Source organism: Phycodurus eques, chromosome 10, assembly GCF_024500275.1.
Source record: "Phycodurus eques isolate BA_2022a chromosome 10, UOR_Pequ_1.1, whole genome shotgun sequence".
Taxonomy (NCBI): domain Eukaryota; kingdom Metazoa; phylum Chordata; class Actinopteri; order Syngnathiformes; family Syngnathidae; genus Phycodurus; species Phycodurus eques.
The window spans coordinates 9,884,086-9,908,377 of record NC_084534.1 but is presented as its reverse complement, the minus strand read 5'-3'; the positions used below and the strand labels follow the sequence as shown (position 1 = coordinate 9,908,377).

Here is a 24,292-nt window from a genome sequence, read left to right as displayed (position 1 = left end):
ACACACTTTTGTTCGCCGCCGTTAGGCACAAACACATAATCGTGCGCGTTCTTCATTGGTTTACGCCGCTTCTTAATTTCTTTTCTCCACTTCTTCTTTGTGGCTGGAGGACTAGGCATTGAAACTGGGAACCTAAATTTTTAAATTTAAACAGTTCCGGGAGAACAGGAACGTTAGTCTCTGTTCCAATCGGTTCTCGATTCTCGATGCCCAACCCTAATCTTTGTGTGGCTAGGCACATTATTTTTAAATGCTTCTGTGTTTACGGGAAACTGTAATAAAAGAAAAAGATCGGCTCAGTTTCCATGTGGATGGGGCCCAACATCAATCAAACTGTTTTCCACCATTTTGACCTATATAATCTGTGCAACTCAATTGAGAAAAACAAAATATTTTCATCACTCTCATTACTGAAGATATGACTGTGTTCAGAATTAACCATTCACATCTAAACTCATGTTAAACGGGAGTCATAACCACTGCCACCATCAAAAGTGCTTCTGATTAACCCCAAAATGAACTTCATATGTTCTTGTAGACTTTTCCTAACACATTTCTTACTATTTACCAGAAGCCTGAAGGTTTTGACATTTGGTTAAGAGTACAGTATTTGGTACTGTTCATAATTCCCTCCACCCTGACTTAAGGCCCCAGTACCAGCTGAAAAAAAAAACGGCTTTAAAGCATGATGCTCCCACCACTATAGTTCACTGTAGGTGTATTCTTCTTTTGGAATTATTGACAAAAAGTTTAAACTTGGTTTCATTGACCCATAACACATTTTCCCACATGCTTTTGGGAGATTTCAACTGTTTTTCTCTGTACGATAAACATTCCGTCTTGCCACCTTGCACCATATATGGCTCAGACATTAAGAAGACGGGAGATTGTTATCCTCAGTTATGAGGGTTTGCACGCTTGTGCAGCCACATTGTCTGAATTTTTTCTTCCCCTCTCTAAATGATTTCATCTGTATTTCAATTGAGTTGTACAGGTTATAGGTCACATAAATGGTAAAAAACACAATTGAAATGATTTATCTTAGTCTCATTTCTTCTAATCACAAAAACCTGGCATTTGAATAGGTGTTTGGACTTCTTATATGTCCACTGTATTTTCCAAGCTCTTGGGTAAAAATGATGTCCTCACAAAAACAGGGGTTTTGAAAGAGCTCTGTCCACATGTCCACTGTCGGGTCTTAAGTGTATTTTGGTGAAGCTGAAGTTGGAAAAAAATCAGCTCACTGAGTTTAGCATTCAGATAGCTCCATTTCTAAAGCTACAGTCTGATGAAAATCAGCTCTGCTCTGTATGGAGCCTGAGAAAGCATTCATGCGTATTTGAGTTTGCAGTTGTCACACTTACTGTATGTTTGTGTCACAAAATGAAGTCAGTTAGGTAGAGTTTAAAGGGAGAGTATGATGTTTTTCAAAATGCTAGCAAGATTTGAATCGAGCCTCATTTCATTCAAAAGGATTTGCAAATCATTATGTTTATATTTTCATTTTACACAATGTTCCAACGTCATTGGAATTGGGGTTTGTTTTAATGTATTTATCTGCTTGATATTGAGTACGGAAAATGGAATCTGACTGTTATGAATAAGGAAAATTCCTAATGAGGATAAGCAGTATAGAAAATGGATGGATGGACAAATGATCTTTGCTTTGCATGCATGCATTTTAAATATTTAGGAAATGGCAACTTCAGCCACAGTTAGTGGTCAGCCACAAGAGGGAGGTATTATAGCACATGACTTGAGATCTGCTCCTATTAATTACAGATTTTGTATGTAACACCCAAATACCCATATTCTTAGCCATTCTTAGTCATACCCTTTTTTGGGCATATTCTCATTTTGGAATTTCATGTCTTTTAAGAATGTGACAAATACCAAGCTATCTGTCACATCTAAATACTGTTATGTACATTTACTGTGTTATAGTGGTTGTTAAATCAAACCCAGTAATCAAGGGATTGTAGTGGGACATTCAGATGTACAATATGCTACTGAGAGAGTACATTAATTTATAGATTTCTAGTGGGAGCAGTAAGTAAGAAAACAGTTATAATAAACACTGGACATACAGTATGTTTTTTCCGGTCATCCTGGTATAGCCTTAGGTGGCACACTGTAGTGGAGAGGGCCTGAATATGGTAGATGTTTGGGCTTCTTGATTCCGCTTTTCTCCCACATCCCAAAAACATGCGTGGTAGGTTGATTGAAGACTCTAAATTGCCCATCGGTGTGAAGGTGATTGCGAATGGCTGTTAGTTTCCATGTGCTCTGCGATTGGCTGACGACCAGTTCAGGGTGTACCCCTCCTCTTGCCCGAAGATAGCTGGGATAGGCTCCAGGAGCCCGTGATTGAGTTGTGCCCAAGACGCATTGTGGATTTTTAAAAAAGGAGGTCAAAGGTCAAATTACATCTTAAATAACCAGCAAACAGCCTTGATTTGAACGTGTGTGTGTATGTTTGCCATGGAGTGTTTTTGCAATCAGCAACAAGCTTGTTTGTAGCTCACCTGCTGAGAATACAATTCAAGTTAGCTACATTCAAGTTAGCTATTAGCCACCTTTTACATAGATGGAGCACAGATATATGACCTGATTTACTAAGATTGGTTAGCGGGGGCTAAATTGCGTGTTAACGCTTAACAGATTACGTGTGGCGTGGGTGGGTTGGTTGCGCATCAGAATCATCTTTATTTTGCCAAGTTTGTCCAAAAAACACACAAGGAATTTGTCTCCGGTAGTTGGAGCCGCTCTAGTATGACAACAGTCAATTGACAGAGAATACCTTTGAGACATAAAGACATTGTGAACAACAGTCACTGAGCAATAAAAGGTTGCTGGTAATGCTGGTACTAATTTTAATTTTTGTATTTTTTGGACAATTGTGCAAAAAGATGCAGAGTCCTCGAGCAATTAGAGCAGTTTGAATGACTAATATAGCAATAGTCCGGTGCAATGACCATTGTGCAAAGGCCGCCGAGACTTCAAAGAATGTATGCAGTTTTAAAGTGACTAGTAGTGCGATAATCTGGGACAATGTCGATTGACTGAGGAGTATCTGCAACATTTGCCCAGTGTCCAAGTGGTGCAGATGCTACTCTGGCATGAGTGACCAATATTGGTCAACAACAGATATGAAAAAATAGTGCAGCGTGGCGAGACTACTCCAGTGAGTGCGCGAGTAATGTATAATTGGCCCGACAGAAATGTGACAACAAACTCGAGACAAAAAATTGGGAGCATTACTAAGATTGCCATCTTTCCCAAGATCCCATATAGCGGCCGCAAAATTGTGTGGTGACTGACTCGAATAGATTGCCGGAGCTGTTAGCAACAGGTGTAAAAAGGTGTGCAAAACTAAAAAGTGGAAATCAGAGACGAGAGAAGAACTTAAATTTCCAAGCAAACTACATCAGCCAAACTTTATCTCCCCCCCCCTCTCCTTTTGTGATGAGTTAAAGTAGCGCTTCAGACAAGCATTGAGTTCTCCTGGGTTGACCGAACCATTTTTATCACTAAGGCCACTTTATTAGAGAACTGTACGTGAGCGGGACCGCAGCACGTCATGTCGTCTCTGTGTTACTGGTTTTGGACGAAACCTCCCCACAGCTTGTATCCCGTATTGAAAAGAGGGTTTTGCGCATTATGCCTGGATCAGACTACAAGACAAATGTGGTCTTTCTCGATTGCACTATGTCACACTGCTGGCATAAAATCTTGCCGTATCTCAGGCAGACAGTGGCAACACTACACGACATGTATTCCGATACCACCGCATCCAGTCTTTTACGATCACTGGGCTTTATCTTGTCTAATCAACGCAACCGGATACACTCGTTACCATGGCGATGACAACAATGTGCCGCGCCAATGTGTGTGTGGGGGGGGGGGGTTTGACACAATGAGGAAAAACGTGTGGTGTTCTGGAGAAGTCGTTCATTTAAGGATTGCTTGAGGTATGGTCACGTACTTTTAATATGATATGGCTCACAAGCAGGCAACAAAATGTTATGTACCCTAGCAAGTTAGTGCTAGCACTAACGGTTGTACATAAACATCCCGGCGTTCTGTCGAATCATGCTGGAAAGCAGTGGTGTCAAAGATACGGCCCGCGGGCCAGAATCAGCCCATCAGGGGGTCCAATCCGGCCCGTGGGGATGGAGAACATATTCTCTGCTATTTTTCAATAAAAGTGACTTGTTGCTAATTTTGTCAACTAGAGGGTGCACTGACAACACGTCAATGACATTGATGCACTTGTGAAGGCCAAACGATGGCAAGTATCAGGAGCACACTAATATAACATGGTCTGCCATGTTCACACTACAATTCTGTAAAAATGAGTACCAAATGTAGAAATGTTTTAAGACAATGAATATTATGAAATTTCAGTCAAAAGCTTCACTTCAAATGAGGTTGGTTTGTTGGTATCTTTTTTTTTTTTTTCCATGCACTGCCACAACTTAATTTTTTTTAATGTATACATTTACAAAGGATGCATAACTGAATGGTGCACGCTCACTGATTCATAATACTGTTGAAATAATCTTTGGTTAAAAATTTCAGACTGCTCATGATTTGCAACATTTACAACAAGATAACAATGAATTAATGTTAATATTTTCTGAAAGTACTTATAATCATTTACACAAGAACAATGGGGAAAATTTTGAATAGTTATTTATGGATTTTAAGGCAAAAATATTGTGGTCCGGTGTGCTTGAGCTCTAATTGGGGTGAATGGGGCCCGTGTACTAAAATGAGTTTGACACCCTTGCTCTAAAGCTTCGGTAAAAATTGGTCTGTGCGCGTGAATAAATGTTGACAACGGCAAGCACGGGAGGTGATGCACCGGTCACAATATGCAATCCTATTGGTCGAGGTCAAAGTGTGCTTTCGGAGAATTGTCGTTGACATGTCACACTAAGATTTCCAAAAACTCAAAACATGCTAGACTTTTCATTTTGGCGTCATAGGGCTATCATCGGGCCAAATTGTTGGTCGTGGATTATGTCACACTACAAGAAGTTTTGTTGGGCCCAATCTAGGAAATCGGCTGCGATAGCCTTTTGGGCCAATATCGGGGCTAAAGTCCTTTAATCTGATCTAGGCATTAGGTAGCTGTCATTATTTTCATTATAAAACATTTGGGAGAGCACTGCCTCTAAAGAGCACAGCAGTAGTAGTATCTGCTTAACTTTCTGACCCCTCAATGTCACCAGAAACAATCTATTTTTGCCAAAAATGCTGCTGTCTGATCACCAGTTAAGAATAAAATGCAATTTGGAAAATCTAAATTACAGTGGAGCCGTATGCAAATAATTGCTGTGCAGCATTTTAGATGTGTCCACCAGAGATTACACAATATGGGACCCATCTCTTAGTGTCAGCCACACACACCATGGAAATGTGATTTCTTCAGGAAAATGACATTAAAAATGTTAAACCGTTGCAGTTACATTTTATATTTGGAGCTGTAAAATGTTAATACAGTACTCAATCTTATTAATCAAGTAATTTTAATTTACAGTACAGGCATATGAGCTGGTTTAGTTAATTTATTCATCGATAATTTTCCATTGATTTTGTTGTGGAACCTCTTGGATACAATCTGTGCTGGGCTGCTGGTTGACCAATTTTGTTTGGATTTTGACAAACAAATGTTTGAACAGAAAATAATAATAAACATAAATAATCCGTTCGGTAGTCAAACTGATGTCATAAAAAAACTTTACTCAGACCATTTTTAGGTTGTAATTGAATATTCTTAACTGTCCTACAAGTGTAAAATAAACACATTTTCAATATTAAAATGTAAAAACAAGTACTAACAAATGACAAAAGCCGATACTTGGGTGACACGGTCACAGATGCACATCTCAGTGTAGTGTACGACTGCAGTGCATCATACAAATAAAAAAAAAAAAAAATCCTTTGAAGCAAGTTTGTAATAATAATTTCTTTCTCTTTGTGACTTGCCATTCACTAGTCGGTAATGTCTCCATTTTTGCTGTCTGTCACAGTGCCTTTCATCATGTTATTCTGAGAAGCTCAGGCATGAAAATGAAGCTCCTGACCTATCGGTTCTTTCTATTTTAAGGCTGAGTTTGCCTGTTTCAGAAATGCTGCTGAGTATTGTCAGAGCTAGCTTTTTATGTCCTATTACGGCTAGCTTTTCAATTTGGCTGTGGAAGACTAGTGTTCAATTAAAGCTTTGTAACATTGTCACATGTAAAGGCAAAGCTCTTTGAAATAAATAAAATTTATCATCAAAATGTCGTCTTCTAAGTATTCCTGATCTTTCATAATCATTTGCACATTATCATTGTGTTTATATCTATCCATCCATTTTTCTATGTGGCTTGTGCTCGTTAGTGCCACGGGTAATCCCAGTTATCCCCTCTGATTTTGGGGCGAGAGGCGGGGTACGCCCTGACTGGTCACCAGCCATTTACTCTCACATTCATGCCTATGGACAATTTGGAGTCTTCAATCAACCTAACATGCAAGTTTTGTGGGAATGTGCGAGGGAGCTGTAGTACTCAAGAGAAGTATGATAGTATGACTTGAATGGATTTTTAGCAACTGCTAGGGTGGTATTTAATACCAGACTGCTTTGTCCTGTTTATCCAGAGAGAAGACATAATTCTACCATCAAGTCAGCATCCACCTCGCCGTTCCATTTGATGGGAAGAAACAGGAGTAGTAGCAGTGGTCTCGGGCTTGGACTTGCCTCAGGGTCTCTCACTGGCGTGACAAGTGGAGGGATTGTTAGCCGAACCTCAACTGCTGGATCTAACTTCTCTCCCTCTGCAACATCCTCCTCCTCAAATCCCAAACTAGTCAAACCAGCCAAAGACAAGGTGTCAGGCATCCAGCGAAGACCTCCCTTTCCCCCATTCAGGATGCTGCAGCCGGACAAGATGTAAGTTTGATGCACGTCTGGTTGTGATGTTAAAGTTACACAGTATCCTCTTTTAAATCTCTGTATTTGATGTGTTTTACAGTCTGTGAGAAAGACATAATTGTATTGCAGTATCTGGAATACATTTAAGGACTATCAGGCAGGTTTTGTCCCGATTTTTGCCCATTACCAACCAAGGACGACAATTTTAAGTGTTCAATATCTACGACAAAAAATCTTCGTGTGTAAGGAAAACTGATTACTCCTCAGTCATGAATCCATGAATTGTGACGTGAATCGGAATGTAGTCAATCAAGAAGCGACCTATATGGGGAACAAGGAAGCAACCATAAATAAAAACAAACATGTCCTCCTAGATGTCATATTTTGAATAAGTGGGTTCACTGGAGGGCGAGGTGTTTTTCAAAGCAAGTCTGTATTGACGACATCGCCATTCTACAACACTCCTGTCTTCGGTCTCTTTGGAGACTCTCAGGAAACATCAGCGCACCACATCTGATAGCCTGTAAAGCAGAGGTGGGCAAACTATGGCTCGCGGGCCACCGACAGAGATTGGTACAGAATCACCCAAATCATATCAAAATCATGACTGCATTAATTTGACCCTGTCCTGTATTGCCCAGTGGTTCCACCAGGTAGCGCAGTAGGTAGAGTGATACATTGACCCGACTTTGTCTGTTTTGTTTTTACTCTGCTACTGCTCTGAACCCTTCTTCAACCATGTGTGGGCCAAAGAAAAGTCGACAGTGAGTGCCGAGTGTTTAATATAGAATGGACTACTAAATACGTTTTCACTGAAGTCCGGTCAAAGCCTGTATATCTAATTTGTTAAGAAACCATTGCGGTTTTTGAGGAATATAATCAACCATTACTTTTCTACCAAGCATGCTGATTATGCTAACAGCCAGTCAACGCAGGACCTGATGGCTACGGCTTAGCAGTTAAAATCAAGCTTTCAGGCTCAGCAAAACACCTTTATCTGACAAACTGCCATCCAATATTCAGTCTCACCCTGAAACAGTGCCACGGGAGCTGCAGATGGAACTGATTTATCTCCAATGTTTTAAAAGAGAAGTTCAACTCTCAAACTGGATGATTTTTATGCTTCATTAAGCGCAGACACATTTACAAAAATCCAGAAGATGGCACAGAGGATGCTGGTGGTGTTTGGCTCTACATATGTGTATGAGCACCAACAAAACATCCTACAAATCCTAGCAGAGTAATGAACACCTCAGATGTGTTCTGAGAATTGCCACAACAAAACTAACACCAGTCTTTTATGTACTGGCAAAAAAAGGTGATCAACAAAACGGACTGCTCCCATTAAAAGTAAATCTTAAGTATTAACACCTCGGAGCCAAAATGTTTGCCCACCTCTGCTGTAAAGTCAGGCCTTCAAGATAAAAGCATACAAGTAATATAATATGGTTCATACACCTGGAACACAAAGTCTGGCGAACCTCAGAAATGGAAGACCAGGTAGCGTGGGAAGCCAAGTTTTTCGGTGGTCTTTTTATTTATTTATTTATTATTTTGGGATTTTTCCGCGGCACGGTGGACGACTGGTTAGAGGGTCTGCCTCACAGTTCTGAGGACCGGGTTTCAATCCCCGAGCCCGCCTGTGTGGAGTTTGCATGTTCACCCCATGCCTGCATGGGTTTTCTCCGGGCACTCCGGTTTCCTCCCACATCCCAAAAACATGCATGGTAGGTTAATTGAAGACTCTAAATTGCCCGTAGGTGTGAACGTGAGTGCGAATGGTTGTTTGTTTCTATGTGCCCTGCGATTGGCTGGCAACCAGTTCAGGGTGTACCCCGCCTCCTGCCCGATGATAGCTGGGATAGGCTCCAGCACTCCCGCGACCCTAGTGAGGATAAGCGGCTCAGAAAGTGGATGGATGGATGGGATTTTTCTGTTTTAAAAAAAATAGACCAGAGGGCACCGCAAATTCCCTGTCTTATGTGTCGTCTTCGACGTTGCGTTGCTATGTTTTGTTTTAATTTTTGTTTGAACACGCGAGATTTCGTTCTTGGCGACTAGTATCTAGATCGGTTATGGAATCTTGGTCTGTGGTGTTCTGTGTCGAGATTAGCTTCCGCATAGTACACACATACTATGACCAAAACTGTTAAATACCTGATTTTTCATCCTCATGTCTGGGGTCTGTAGCAATTTTTTAAGATATGAAAAATCCTTTTTTGTGTACCAGGCCTAAGTGACGTTAAGGTGAACACGTACCGATATATCTTCAGTTGAATTTAATCCCCCCACATGCACTTAGAGGTTGTAGAGTCATATAGCCTGTGGAGACAACACAGATTAAATATATTGGTTACATGAAATAATTAGTTTAATTTAAATTAATGCTAAACATTTGACCAGTAAAAAAGTATGGCCTAACCTCTGTGCAGTGCAGTCCAAAGCAGCTTCTACTTCCTGTCCATATTACATTATGTTTTGCTGTAATTATTTCTCGTCTCAACCTCCAATGACAATTTATGACTGTGTTATTGTGGATATGTCTGATATAATCACAAAACAGATTTTTGTTTTGTCCTTCCAGCTCCACCCATATGTGTACATTTGTCTCTTATCATGTGTTTCTCACTTGCTCTATGTTTCTAACTCCCAGCTTCCTCCTTGCTACCCTCTTCATTTCTGTAACGTTCTCTTTCAGCCTCACCCCGGCTGTCAAGGTGGAGAAGATGCATCTGAATGTGGACTCGTCAGCTAAGCTGGTGCAGGTCCCCGCTACTCCCGCCACCACCACATCCTCTTCTACATCCTCCTCTAGCACCACTGTGAGCTCCAACACTACCACCACCACCACCATCACCACCTCCTCATCCTCAGCCCTTAAACCAGGCCTTAACTGTCCCTCCATACCAAAGCCTCCCTTACTGGCACCGGGTCAGATCCCCAACGGCAAAGGCCACCTGTCAATCCTTCTGGACAAGAAGCAGGAGAGCAGCAGCAGCAGTGCCAGTAGCAGACGCCACCTGAACAAGAAAGTGACAGGTCAGCTTGGAGAAAGGACAAATTTGTACAGTATTTACGATAGACTAGCCTGATTTATGAATTTTATTTCCACTGAGTGTTTTTTTTATTTTGTTGATTGTTCCGAACCTAAGACTTTAACATGAAAATATTACCTCCTTTACCTTTTACCTCTATTATCTCTTTTTCTGCACACTGTGTACATCATTTAATTTTTTCTCTGCTCTTCCCCATCAGAGCGCGAGTTCAATCCAGATATTCACTGTGGAGTTGTGGATGTGACAGCTCGGAAAACCTGCACAAGATCCCTAACGTGCAAGGTAACTATGCTCTCACTTTTCTGTACTGTTTGATTAGTCTGTCTCGTATTATCAGTTTAATATTCAAGTGTCACTGGATGTCCTGCCATTGACAAAATAAAATTTTTTAAAGAATGATGCTGTTGTCTGATACAGTATTTCTGTCAAAAACCTGAAATCTGCTGTGTTATTAGACACCTACAGTGGATATAAAAAGTCTGCACACCTGTTTAAGTCCGTCACTATCAAATCTTTTTAGAATCGATTCTCTTATTGATTACTGATCGAATAATAATGGCCCCTCCACTATTATATATGTATATGTATATATGTGTATATATATATGTGTGTGTGTGTGTGTGTGTGTATATATATATATATATATATATATATATATATATATATATATATATGTATATATGTATATATTTCCATGTTTCAGTCGTTGTATTGTCTATCACTTCATTGTCTTCTCAATTAAATGCATGACTGACTTGAAGTCTAGTTAATGTTTGATCAGGTATCGGTGAACTAAACTGTGAAACTAACCTAGGTAGCTTACCTGCATCTGACAGATGAACGTAGACCTCGTCAATGTTGTCTTTTTTCTTTGAGTTGCAAATCTTGCACCTTGCGCTTGTCTTTTTCCTGATTTCATCAAAAATATAATCCATGAATCCAAAGTTAATTATCTTTGGAGATTCTGCCGTGATAGTCACTCAGAGAGGTGGCTCAGCCCTCGTCTCATAGCTTGCTGATGGCATGGTTACCAGGTTTATGGCACGCACGTCGAGACATTCATAAGTCCCAAGTCCTTAAATTGGCGACTCCAGTCTAACTCGAGTCACCCACCACTGTGAAAAGGTTTGTTCGTTTGAATGAGTCGTTTGCGAATGACAACACTACTCGAGCCCCCATGTACCGCGCTGTGAATACTTATGATTTTTTACTCATTATTAATACATTTGCAAAAATCTCAAACTTATGGGGTAATGAAGTTAATCAATTTTGTAATAAGACTTAAGAAAACAAAAGTTCAGCGCTGTAAATAAAACATTTATTTGGTATGCACAACCTGGAATTCAAGCCATCGTTACATGTTAAGACTGAAACCTGAGCAAGCCAAGCCTACAACCCAAGATCTTTTCTCAAACAATAATTCTGACCTTTCTTTTGCCACATCAGACACATTCCTTGAGCCAGCGGAGGGCAGTGCCAGGGCGGAGGAAACGCTTTGACACATTGCTGGCAGAGCACAAGAATAGAACAAAGGAGCGGGAGAGAGAACTCCACCAAACCCATTCGCAACAACTTCCCCCTCTCAGGGACCCACACCCCTCCCTTCATCTCCCTACTTCTTGTGATGTCCATCCGGTGGCTCACGGCAACGGCCTTACCCCAGACGCCACCAAGATTCTGCCATCCAACAGACCTAAATTTCACAGCCCTGGTCTTCCACGGTCAGTGATGCCTAACCCAACACCTGTTTGTTTTGTATAGTCTGGTATTATGTTATTTTTTTAATTTAGTGACACGCAACAGTGGGCTGTCATCCCCAATACAAAAACAGTTATAGGAAATATAGGACATTATGTGAATTGGAAATCAACCAATTCTTGTATGTTACAAGTTGAGAATCACTTGGTGCTGTCTCTATCCAACAGATTAAATAACACTCATGGGGCTGGTACCCCAGCAGACCCTGCAATAGCCAACGAGTCACCGCACCATCCCCAAAGTACTCCCGATGGGTTTTCTCGAGCCTCCAGTGATGAGGAAGAGAATGAGGAGCGTGAGGAGAACGCTGAGAAACTGCACTGTCACTATTCAGGTTATCACCCTCGACCGGTAGCTGTAAGTGTTTTCTTCTCTCACGCTTTCCATCAAATATCATTGAATGCATAATTTTCAATTAAGCAAACTTTGAGCACCGTTTGTACCGACAGTTGATTACCACTCTGTTTTCAGTACTGTAATTTTGGAAGTCGACTGTTTGGGAGAGGCTGTTACGCATTTGACAGGCGTTGGGACAGAATGCGATGTGCTCTCTCTACAATGATGGACAAGCACGTCAACTCTCAGATGTGGAAGTAAGTACCCAGAGACGTTATCAAGTCCAAAGTGATGTGGCTGATAATCTGCCACATATGTACAAACAAACAAACCTATACATTATGTATATATATATATATATATATATATATATATATATATATATATATATTATACCTGTATTGTATTGCAGTATACATATTGTATTGTAGTCAGTCTCCCGTCTTGTTGTTTCATTAAAACTAAGGCTGTAACGATTCTCTATTGAAAACCGATGATTGCGATCTTCAAATACACGAACCTGTGTCGTCTTTGAAATGGCAGAACCGCGACACGCCCTTTCAACTGTGTTTCTCCATTCTACATACAGCCACGAGCTCACAGTGCTACCAAACTTAATATAATTAATCCATCTATTGTCTTCCGCTTATCCGAGGTCGTGTCGCGGGGGCAGCAGGGTACTACAGACTTCCCTCTCCCCAGCCACTTCCTCTAGCTCTTCCAAGGGGATCCCAAGGCGTTCTCAGGCTAGCCGAGAGACGTAGTCTCTCCAGCTTGTCCTGGGTGAAGTTCTGCCAGCAGACCCTCACAATACGTTTGGGCCTCCCAGGTTGGACCGGCATCTTCTCCCACCATCGGCGCCAACTCACCACCAGGCGGTGATCAGTTGACAGCTCCGCCCCTCTCTTCACCCGAGTGTCCAAGACATGCGGCCGCAAGTCTGATGACACGACCACAGAGTCGATCATCGGACGGCGACCTAGGGTGTCCTGGTGCCAAGTGCACACCCTTATGCTTGAACATAGTGTTCGTTATGGACGTTATATTATTTTTTAAGTTAATTTAATAAAACATAAATACCTAAACCTAGATTGAAGATACATTTCTTCATCAAGAATCCTCCAACTGCTTGTCATGGGACTACTTTATCTGGTTTTCCCGTGTTGTAGTTGCAGGCTGAAAGTAATCCGCCGTCTGGCAGTTTGCTTTCACACTTATACGTGTCTGTGGAGCAGCGCAGTGTCCGGCCAACAAGGCGACACAGTCCGTGTACATCTGCGCGACTCCGAGAGTGCGGAAAAATACACTGGCCCTGCTGCCCAAGTTGTGGATTAACAAAGTAGTTAGCCGTGTATCGTTAGCCTCGGCGAGTCTGAGAGGAACGAGAGCGAGTGAAAGTCAGTGAAAGTCCATCTTTGTCCCCAATGTTGTGTCCAATAACGTTTGTAATGTACTACTACTGTTAGTAGTTAGGACTGTGTGCCAAAGGTACTTTATTCCAACTCACTACTATTGTGACCATTTCATCACAGGCCTGTTGCAACACTGCCGTAACACCTGTAGTGTAGTGTTGTGGTGTAGTGTAGTCAGCGTAGTGTAGTGTCTACTTGGTGCACACTGTTGTTATCCTGGCTGTACAGAAAACGCTGGGCTGTTGGGACTCCTTTTAGAGAGAAGTTTTTTTTTTTTTTTTTTTTTTTTTTTTTTTTTTTTTGTTATTTAGTTTGTGCTTTGCCGGACAGATAGGAAGTCCGTTACAGTGTTAACTCAATATTTGTTGCAGTTTGTGGCAGAGACCGCAGGTTTGTTTCTAAACCCCACAGTGTCGTTTAGTACCTATATAGTACCTATATTTTAGAGAAACATTTGTTTGTTTTTACATATTTAGTTATTTAATTTCTGGTTTACAGCACAGACCGGAGACTATTATCATTTTACTTTTTTTTTTTAAATCATATATAATTAAGTCTCCTAAATAAAGTTTATTTATTAATTATTTTTTTTTATAACAATCTCTTATTTTTTATTTATTTATTTTATAGCGTATATTAGTTTTGGATAAAATCAGAATGAATTTTGGAAAAAAATATGCCAGAAGGTGAATGCTTGCGTTCACTTCCGGTTTATTTCGACATACGTCTAACGTTACAACCAAACTATCTTTTTCTCGTAAAGGGGTACCACGTCTTCTCTTTATATGGGTAAATTTTAGGAAAAGTGACGAAAAACCTCGATCAATCTCAGTACTTAGGAGGCTCACTACATTAATAAACTAAGAGTTCTCAATTACAACAGTATTCGGTTATACTCAAACACACATAACAGGAAGTAGAATTTTATAGAAAATGTAATTACATCTAAAAGGGAAACCTACAACGAAACAATCCAGAGGGATTTTACTAAAAAAAAAAGAAAGTAATAATGATAATAGAATAATAATGGGAATAGAAAGAAAAAGACATACATGAAGAAAAATAGGACCTCGTGTGTGGCTGGACTAAAAATGTGCGTGAATCTGTAAAAAGTGAAAACAAAGGAGATGCAAAAAGAAAGTTGTTGTCACGTTGGGGTGAGCTCGTAATGTTTCCTGCCGTTTGAACTTGTTACGGGCCCCGCGCTTGCTCTCAACTGTGGGTGTGACTGGTACGAATGTCGGGAGTTGCTTTCTGGGGCTTCCGCCAACACATCAGGGCTGGGAAAGAGCGATAGAAGAAGCATTGCCGGCTTCTTTGAATGGACAGTGCCGCCGTCGTGGTCTGGGAGCACACGCACCGCTTGGTGACGACAAAAGACAAAGAAAAGGGGTGGAGGGATGGGCTGCCCCGGAGCTACAGGGATGTTAGCCTGGAGGAACAGAGCCAAGAGACCAAGCAAGCAAGAGAGGCAGAAGGTGGACGCCATAGAGTTAAATACTCAGGGGGCGTGTATAAGAGACGGGGGGGAAGTGGAGAAGACCACACCCATCGACTTGAATCTAGTCTACAATTTGGCCCTTAAAAATGGGTTTAAAAATCATCTATCAATCTAAAATACTCCCAACTTTGTACTCTCCCACGATTGGGAAAGAAACATAAGAAACAATTGTTATAACTTTCGCGCAGGTGCTAAACTAGCGTTCTTGGCACAATCAGTTTTTACAGGTTGATATCAAACACATTGGCACATTCAGAAGAAACAAATTTGGAAGGCAACCTGTAAAGACAATCACACAGACATCACGGTATACATTTAGAACATTCCTGAAGGTTTGTTCTGTTTATCACAAACGTGGGACCTCTTCAATGTCGTTGTAATGTCCGCAGGCAGTGTCTCTAACCACCACTGGGGGTGATCGGGTTCTATTGTTCAACAGTCATCAATCACTTCCTCCCCCAATCAGCTGTGCAAGTCATGAGGAAGTTTTATGGCTCCAGATGATATAAACCAGGTTTCCTATGTCTCGTGAAAGCAAACTGGCAGGTTGAGGTTCAGGAAGCAGGAATGCAACAGTTCTATCAGTTCTTGGGGTCACCATGACAACTGGGCCATCGGCGTATCCGTTACATTTTTTTACCACCCTTACCGAAAAAAACTAATCAAATCGTGTATCAAACTGTGGGTCAGAAATCGTGATCTGCATCGAATTCTGACCTGGGTGTATCGTTACAGCCCTAATTTAAACAACATGAGCTTCATTGCTTACAGACATTAATGACTTTACTCCAACCAACTGATTGCACACAGTTCCAATCAAGATGTAGAATCTTGACTCCTCAGTTGTATTTTCATGTAAAATGTTCCCAAAGAGTAAGTTTTACACACCTCATTCACATCCTTTCTGCCATCCACCGAACAGAATATGCAGTTTGTTTATCACATTCGCTACTTCTGCAGTGCCTTTCACTGCTTACATTGGCTTCTGTGTCAAGTGCAACTCCTATTGGTAGCATTTAGTATAGCATATGTTAGATTAAAAAAGAAAACATGTTTCAGCCTGTCCTCTGTTTACGCTGGTCCCCACATACAGTGGTTTGAGGTTTCTTAAAGGGACAGTTTGCGCAGAAGAGTCACAATATGTTTTCACGCAGCACAAGAAGGCACCCTCTGTTACCGCCATACCTACTGCTTTACATTGGATTGTTTAATATTAAGGGCCTAGAAGTGCTTTTCTTACAAATATTTACTATAATTATGTCTGCTACTGCATGAGCATACCTTAGTAATAGACTATGGTGCCTTCCGACCTGTGTACACATTCAGGATTCATTATGTTATGGCCCCCAGTATTGTCCATTTACACTGAAATTTGCCTTGCATCATGAATCACTAGACAAGCATTGCATAGAACACCATCATTATGTTGTGGGTTTTTGTTTAAGTGCTTTGAAAATTAAACCCTATGGAGGGGAACCTTGACTTTTGAGTCTGATTTTCTCTGTTGACTGAGCTCGTAATTCATTATCTCAAATTGTGAGTGAGATGCGGGATGCTGGGCAAATGATGTGGCGTTCGCTGCCACCATCTAGCGGCTGCGTATCGTAACATCAGATTTTTGCACACAGCTCAAATCAACAAATCGACCGATGGACTGCTCGTAACTTGGAATTAACTCATTTATAAAATAAAGTTGGTGCACTCGTTAGTCAAGGTACCACTCAATTGATAATGATAACAATTGTTGTCTATATAGCACCTTTCAAAACAATGTTACAAGGTACCTCACGTTTTTTTCCCTCTTGTTCCAGGAAAATCCCCTTGGCCTTGGAGAACAGCTCTTCCTTTGCACCTCCCCATAGGACAAGCACAAATTCCCCTGGTAGCACCCCGTCTCCAGGCTTCCTGAGCCCCCCTGCGACCATGTCCCAGACCCCCTATAGCCAATCCTTTGAGGGCAAGCCTGTGCTCTCCTATGGGACAACCTTAAATGCCCACAGCTCTCCGCAAGGAGGGCCTGAGCACCCGACCTACAGCACCACACAGGCCCGACAAGTGTCTTCGTCGCCACAGATGCCTTCAGCCCACTTGTCTTCATCCTCATCACCATTAGCTCCCTCACTGGCCTCAGGCCGGGCGCTTAAGTCCCGTCCCTCCAGCAGCAGCACTACCAAGTCATTGTCCTTCAGGCCCAAGGAGCTCTCCACTGGCTCCTCCACACCCATCATCCCCACCTCAGTTGGCGTGGGCGGTAACAGTAGCACCAACAGCTTCAGCTCGGGAAAGAAAAGAAAGAACAGCTCTGTCCTCCTGTCGTCCCACAGCTCATCAGAACCTGCTAATGCCAACTATTCTCCCTCGTCCTCTTTCAAGAAGAACTGTGCAAATGTCGGCAGCTCAGGGAGCACCTACCACCACAGCTCACTAGGTTCTTCATCCTCTTTCTCCTCGTTATCTTCCTCCCACAGTGGAGTCCACAGTGTGGGCCTCAACTGTGGCCCCAGCGTACGTACAAACTCTCTCAGCCTCAAGGCAGAGCCTTCCGCAGGGTCAGCAGGCGGCTCCTCAGGCCCACCGGCGCGAGGTCCCCCCTCGGGCAGCCCAGCCGAGTCCATCAAGCGTATGAGTGTGGTGATGAACAGCAGCGACTCCACCCTCTCTCTGGGGCCTTTCGTCCACCATCAGTCCTCAACCGACCACCATACCAGCTTCAGCCACCACTCCTCAGATAGGCGCCTGGAAGGCAAGAAGCGTAAAAGTTCCCCTGCCTGCAGCAGCATTAACAGTGGCACTGGGGGAGGTGGACTCGGGGGGGGAGGTGGGGGTCCTGTACCGGGTCGACCCAAGGTGTCCAAGTCGCCAGCCATTAACAACATCCTCGGGAAGCACGGAAGGAACAATCCAGGGACGCCAGGGCTGCCTAACAACTCCCATTTACATCAGGTGGGTTGTGTCCTGTTGTGTTGACCAATCAGAATTAGAAATTAAGCGTGAAAGTGTTTTGGCAACATAAACGTATGTTTCAGTTGTATCTATATACAGTATATGATACAGTGGAACCTCTTAATTTGAATGGATGGAACATTTAGTCGGAATACGACTAAATGTTCTTGCCTTTAAAGGTGTTACCATCAAAACATTAGTTTAGATGCACATTTGTTTTGCTTTTTATTTGTTTTTATAACTTATCTCTGGTTTCAACATACAGTTGAAACCAGAAGTTTTTACGTACACTACATAAAAAGACGCATACACTTTTTTTCCCTTCAACTTCTGACATAAAATCAGATGAAACTTTTTTTTTTTTTTTTCCTGTTCTAGGTCAATTAGGTCTAATTCATTTCCGGTTCTGTACTGTATAACCCAATCACTTATTTTGGTGTTTTGCAACTTCATGACACAATAGTTTAGCAATTTGTATCATGCTTTTAGGGACGCAAAGAGAACTTTCTCCTCCATGGATTAGCGCGGGGGGGAGGGAGTGCTGCGTAAATAAAACGACATGAACCAAGCAGCTTTTTTTTCCCCTGTTGCTTTTTCAAATATATATTTTTTTAAACAATATAGTGTTTATTTCATCAAATTCATTTATTTAAAATTTTTGGCACAGTGGCCGGTCACAGTGCCATACTGGCTGGTAATGTTAGACGTTGGATTTTTTTTCATCCCAATATCTGGGACAGTTGGTGTTACGGCTATAACGAGTCAGCGTTCAGTGATTTCCGTAACAAAATACGGCCGTTCCGTAACATTTGGCTGCTCTGGATCATACCGATACTGGTATCAGCCAAAACTCAAGGCTGCAATATCGGTATCGGATCGGGAGTTAAAAATTTGCATCGGGACATCCCTAGTGTTTATACTAACGGATATTTGTTTGAACAGAAAAATGTGGTACCTTCCGGCCTATGGAAATTGCACCCAGGATGAACCTGATTTGTGCAAGTTAATTGACCTAAAACAGGAAAGGTTTAGCCTGATTTCATGTGAATGAAAAAGAAAATGTATTTTTATATACTGTATGTTTCAACTGTAAGGGATATAAAGAGAAAAATAATGTACAGTACAGTACACCAATTGAAATTCCAAAAAGACCATGTCATAGGACCGGTCCAGTCCAGTATCACCATAAGCAATTTTTTATCAAAGCTAAGGTAGCATTATTTATTGTTTTTTGGTTTTAACATTAAAAGCCATCAACCTATTTTTACATTTTCATGAGTTAAGAATTTAATGTGACATCAAATGATGCCTCTGTATTCAATCTGAGAGGTTCCACTTTTCTAGAAGTGTACAGTGAGTACGGAAAGTATTCAGACCACCTTACATTTTTCACTCTTTGTTATATTGCAGCCATTTGCAAAAATAAATGTTCTTTTTCCCCTAAATGTACACACAGCACCCCATATTGACAGAAAAAAATGGAATTGTTGCAATTTTTGCAGATTAAAAAAAAAAAAAAAAAAAACTGAAACATCACACAGCGTTAGGTATCCAGACCCTTTGCTGTGACACTCATTTAACTCGGGTGTTGTCCATTTCTTCTGATCATCCTTGAGATGGTCCTACACCTTCATTGGAGTCCAGCTGTGTTTGATTATACTGATTGGACTTGATTTGGAAAAAATGATGAGGTCGAAGGAACTGCCTGAAGAGCTCAGAGAATTGTGGCATTTGGGACGACAAGAACCCTTCCTAGAGCTGGCCGTCCGGCCAAACTGAGCAATCGGGGGAGTAGAGCCTTGGTGAGAGAGGTAAAGAAGAACCAACAAGACAAGGACTAAAATAACGACGGAGTCGCTTCAGAACAACTCCGTGACTGTTCTTGAATGGCCCAGCCAGTGCCCTAACTTGTACCCAATTGAGCATCTCTGGAGAGACCTGAAAATGGCTGTCCACCAACGTTCACCATCCAACCTGACAGAACTGGAAAGGATCTGCAAGGGCGAATGGCACAGGATCCCCAAATCCAGGTGTGAAAAACATCATTCCCAAACAGACTCATGGCTGTATTAGCTCAAAAGGGTGCTTCTACTAAATACTGAACAAAGGGTCTGAATACTTATGGCTGTGTGATATTTCAGTTTTTCTTTTTTTAATAAACCTGCAAACAATTGCATTTTTTTCTGTAAATATGGGGTGCTGTGTGTACATTAATGAGGAAAAAAATGAACTTAAATGATTTGCACAAATGGCTGCAATATAACAAAGAATGAAAAATTTAAGGTGATCTGAATACTTTCCGTACTCTCTGTACATACGGCTCAAAAAGACATACCGTTGATTGCTATTTCAGCTGGGGCAAAAGATGCTCTAACACGTTTACTTTTATTCCCCTTATGCAGCCAAAGGCTCGTCCCTGACAGTGGTGTCAGCCCGCAGAGTGTGTGGATGCGGCACGATGATGGGAAGTAGTCTGGAGCAATCTGCTCTGGACTGTACGAGGCCTTCATAAACGAAAACCCACATTACGCTCAGTTTCCCACAATCCTCAGGTTGGAGATGATCTGGAGTGCCCAGTGAAGTCAAATGTTCGTACTATTTCTCCCAAAGCCATGTCTGTTGGAGGCGTGGTGGGGACAAGTGGTGCTCGATGGGCATACGTCACGCTTGGAGCCGACCACATACCTCCACAAGCATGGTACTGTGCCGGTATTCCGAGTGGTCTTCCAGACAGTCCCAGCGCGGGACGGAGAGTGACAGCCATGAGTTTCCGGGGTGCACTTTGGTTCCGGTCAAGAGCTGTTGTGAGCTCTATGGCCACAAGCTGTCATGACGCTGAGCAAGTGGGGAGACAGCAAGCCGATCTCTTCCTTGTGTGTGTGTGTGTGTGTGTGTGTAAAGTATGTGAACCCTTTGGAATTTGTTACATTTCTGCATGAATTTGTCATCAAATGAAGTCAGATCTTTATGTAAATCGCAAGAATAAACAGTCTTTTTAAACTAATACCATAAAAACAATTACATGGTTTCAAATGTTCAGAGGACACCGTAAACATTTGCAGCACAGGGAGGGAAAAGTAAGTGAACTCTTGCTTGTAATAACTGGTTGACCCTCCTTTGGCAGCATTAACGTCAACTAAACATTTCCTGTAGGTGCAGATCAGACATGCACAACGATCAGGATGAATTCTGGACCATTCCTCTTGACAAATGTGTTGAAGTTCAAGTTTCCTGGGATGTCTGGTGTGAGTAGCTCTGTTGAGGTCATGCCAGAGCATCTCAATCGGGTTGAGGACAGGACTTTGACTGGGCCACCCGAAACATTATTCGGGTGGCCCACTGAAGCCATTCTGTTGTTGATTTGCTTGTGTTTTGGATCGTTGTCATGCTGTGGCATGATTTCAAAAGAGCTATCCACACCAGGCATCACAGGAAACGTGCTGAACTGCAACAGTTTTGTGAAGAGGAATGTTCCAAAATTCATCGTGATTGTTGTACACATCTGTTCTGCAACTACAGAAAATGTTTGGTTGAGATTATTGCTGCCGAAGGTGGCTCAACCAGTTAAGTGTTCACTTACCTTTTCCTCCCTTTTCTATGAATGTTTTGTTTTCACTAAGAATATGAAGACTAGATTTTTGGTGTGCTATTAGTTTAGGCACACTCTTTATTCTTGTGATTTACATGAGCAGACTATATTCGATGACCTATTTAGGCAGGAAGTTAAGAAATCCAGTGCACTGGTTAAATGACTAGATGTTACTAGTGTGGCAAAAATGCTGCTACTAGTCAGAAAATTATACGAGTTAACCTCTAGCACTTCACTATTAGTAGTCATAGTGCACAGATGTCAATTCGTGCACGATTTTGCCTCTTGTGTAACATTTAGTCATTCTACTAGAGCGCTGAATTGTCTTACTAATAAGGACAACAAGCGTGCTAGGACAGTTCAGCGCACTAGTAGGATATCAGATAAATGCTCAAACGACTTTCCATGTGTGTGCGTGAGAAAGATGAGTTTGTTGAAGAGTATTTTTCTCATGTCAGATTCTGCTGGATGACTGGAATTTGAGACTCAAATTCACCCCCAGCGCCTGATCTCAGAAGCCTTGGAAGGAGAGCTGGAGGAGCAGCAAACATGCTTGCGTCACCTCAAAAGTCACACAATCACCTTGTTTCACGCTTCTTCAGTCGGACTCGGCTCACTTGTTTTGGGGGCTATGTGCGGTAACCTGAGAAGATCCTGTAAATGTTTTTATTTTAGTGACCCGAAGAATTATGCAAGTGTTACCTTATTCAGATTTCTCTTATGAGCTTTTACACTGTACTACAAAGAGTCTTCGTAGATGTGGTTGAGGACGGTTGTGCTTTCAAATGCGAAAGCCAAACCTGACATGCGCTCTCGCGTGAATCTTTTGACCGTAGAGACAAATTTGAACGGAATTTCTGTGTTCAATGTGCAGAATGATAGCCACAGTAGACCTGCTCCCCAACTGTGAACAGCACTAAACTTTTGTCTCTCCACAGGCAATGCTTATTTGATAACTGAGCTCGCCAAAAGCTGCTACTTTAGTGTCTATTCCCAACTTTGAAGATGAGCACTTGGGCTGGTGAAGTGGTTGAAGGTGCATTGCCTGTGTGGATATGAAGAACCTGTGCAAATCGTGTTATTGCCACAATCACAATTCACAATTACTGTGGGAGAGCCACTACTTCCTGTGGCCCGATGTGAATTGTAATGTCCCCCCCCCCCCCCCCCCCATCGGGAATCAGGTATGGTATGTCTTAACTGGAGCAAACTTTATGCACGTCGGCTGTCTTCTGTGGGTTTTTTGCCCCCTCGCGTTGAACAGGACCCAAAACCCTGGATGCTGAGTTGTGATACCTCTGCGCATTGCTCAGATGGTGTCGCGTGACAAGCTTGTACTTTGAATTCCGTGAGTCAACATTGAGCCTTAAATCAGGCAATAGTCCAGTCTCTGGGATGTTTGCTTCTTTTGAGCAGTTTCAAGTGGGTTTTGTGGTGTGAGATTCATGCAGATTGCTTCACAGGACATGTTTCAACATTTGGCAACACTAGTTGATATCTGGAAACCTCTACTGATGTCAAAAGTGGAAAGTAGATTTTTAAACACAACTTTAGCTCCCCCCCCTGCACCCCTTCACAGCTTATATAGTTAAAAGAACCACCCCTATTTGAAAAATGTATTTTGTTAACGAATTGTACATAAATGAAATGTGTATTTTTGCACAGGCATTTTTTGTACATGCAGGAACTTTTGGGTACCATTTTGAAGAGTCGTTATTTATTTAGAAAGTCAGAAGAGAAGCCAGAATTTGATTATTTTAAAGTGTTTCACTGCCAAGTCTATATAATGCAATACGTGGATATATACAGTATGTATAGAAGCCGCTCATGAATCATGGACTGAAGGTCTCTTAAGGGACAAAGGTGAAGTGTTTTTCCACTGTAGCATGTGTCTGTTTGACAGCGAATACCTTTATTCACTTTTCAAGGTCTCAAATCACATGTGCTTTTACAACACATATTTTGTTGCCTATGAATTAACACAACTAATGTACTTGTGTGACCTAATCGGCCTGTGATGGTCTCGTGTCCTGCAGGCTTCGGCTCAATGGGCCCGCCCGTCAGACACTTTACCTTAAAAGATGTCTGTTGGTTGATGTTTTAGAAGGCTGAAGGGACTAAGTCATTGCGATTGCTTGCATCATCATTGCCAAACGAGTAATTTGAATCACAGCTTTTCAAAGAAATATCAAATTAAGAAAGTGCCTGAATTTGTTTTACCCTGACTGAGGACAGTGTTGTCAGGTTTAAAAAAAAAAAAAATAATAATAATTTTTTTTTTTAACCTTACTTGAATGTTCAAAGTTAATATCTGCCTATGAAAATGTGGTCAAAAAAAAAAAAAAACGGCTTGCCAGCTGCCCAGTATCAAACAGTAGTGTGTGTGTGTGTGTGTGTGTGTTCAGTGAGACTGACAATACACTAACAGTACCTGTCATCAGTGTGAGTCTCTGTCTGAAGCCTCTGGTATTCTGGGCGTTGTACAACATTCAATCTGGTCCTTTGTTTACCTTTAAACTCCACTGACATCTCAACTGAACTTTCCAGCAGGTGGCAATATGAGGAATTATAATTTTTTTAAATAGAACCATAGACTTGGAATGTGAACACAAGAGTACAGCTAATGTTTGGGGGGGTTAACCAACCATGACAAAAAGCCTGTAGATTTTTTTTTTTGATGAACATCAAATCTTTTTCAGCTAGACTATGTATTGGCTGCTATGTAATTCATGAACAAAACATAGGTTAGAAGTAATATTTAAAGAAAAAGATTGT

At 41.7% G+C, this 24,292-nt stretch overlaps 1 protein-coding gene across 3 annotated transcripts in view; it reads left to right on the top strand.

Moving 5' to 3' along the window:
• Window positions 1–24,260, top strand: part of LOC133409133 (ataxin-7) — a 47,426-nt gene extending 23,166 nt beyond the window's left edge. For 2 of the 3 annotated variants that reach the window (XM_061688736.1, XM_061688737.1), the window contains 8 exons: window positions 6,649–6,940; window positions 9,621–9,961; window positions 10,178–10,260; window positions 11,425–11,699; window positions 11,904–12,093; window positions 12,208–12,329; window positions 16,797–17,928; window positions 20,331–24,260. In XM_061688736.1, coding sequence (XP_061544720.1) covers window positions 6,649–6,940; window positions 9,621–9,961; window positions 10,178–10,260; window positions 11,425–11,699; window positions 11,904–12,093; window positions 12,208–12,329; window positions 16,797–17,928; window positions 20,331–20,348 — 2,453 coding nt within the window. In that variant the 3' untranslated portion in view covers window positions 20,349–24,260. The remainder of the gene's footprint in view (window positions 1–6,648; window positions 6,941–9,620; window positions 9,962–10,177; window positions 10,261–11,424; window positions 11,700–11,903; window positions 12,094–12,207; window positions 12,330–16,796; window positions 17,929–20,330) is intronic. The other variant, XM_061688738.1, reaches the window with a different exon arrangement.
• The last annotated feature ends 32 nt before the right edge of the window (window positions 24,261–24,292 follow it).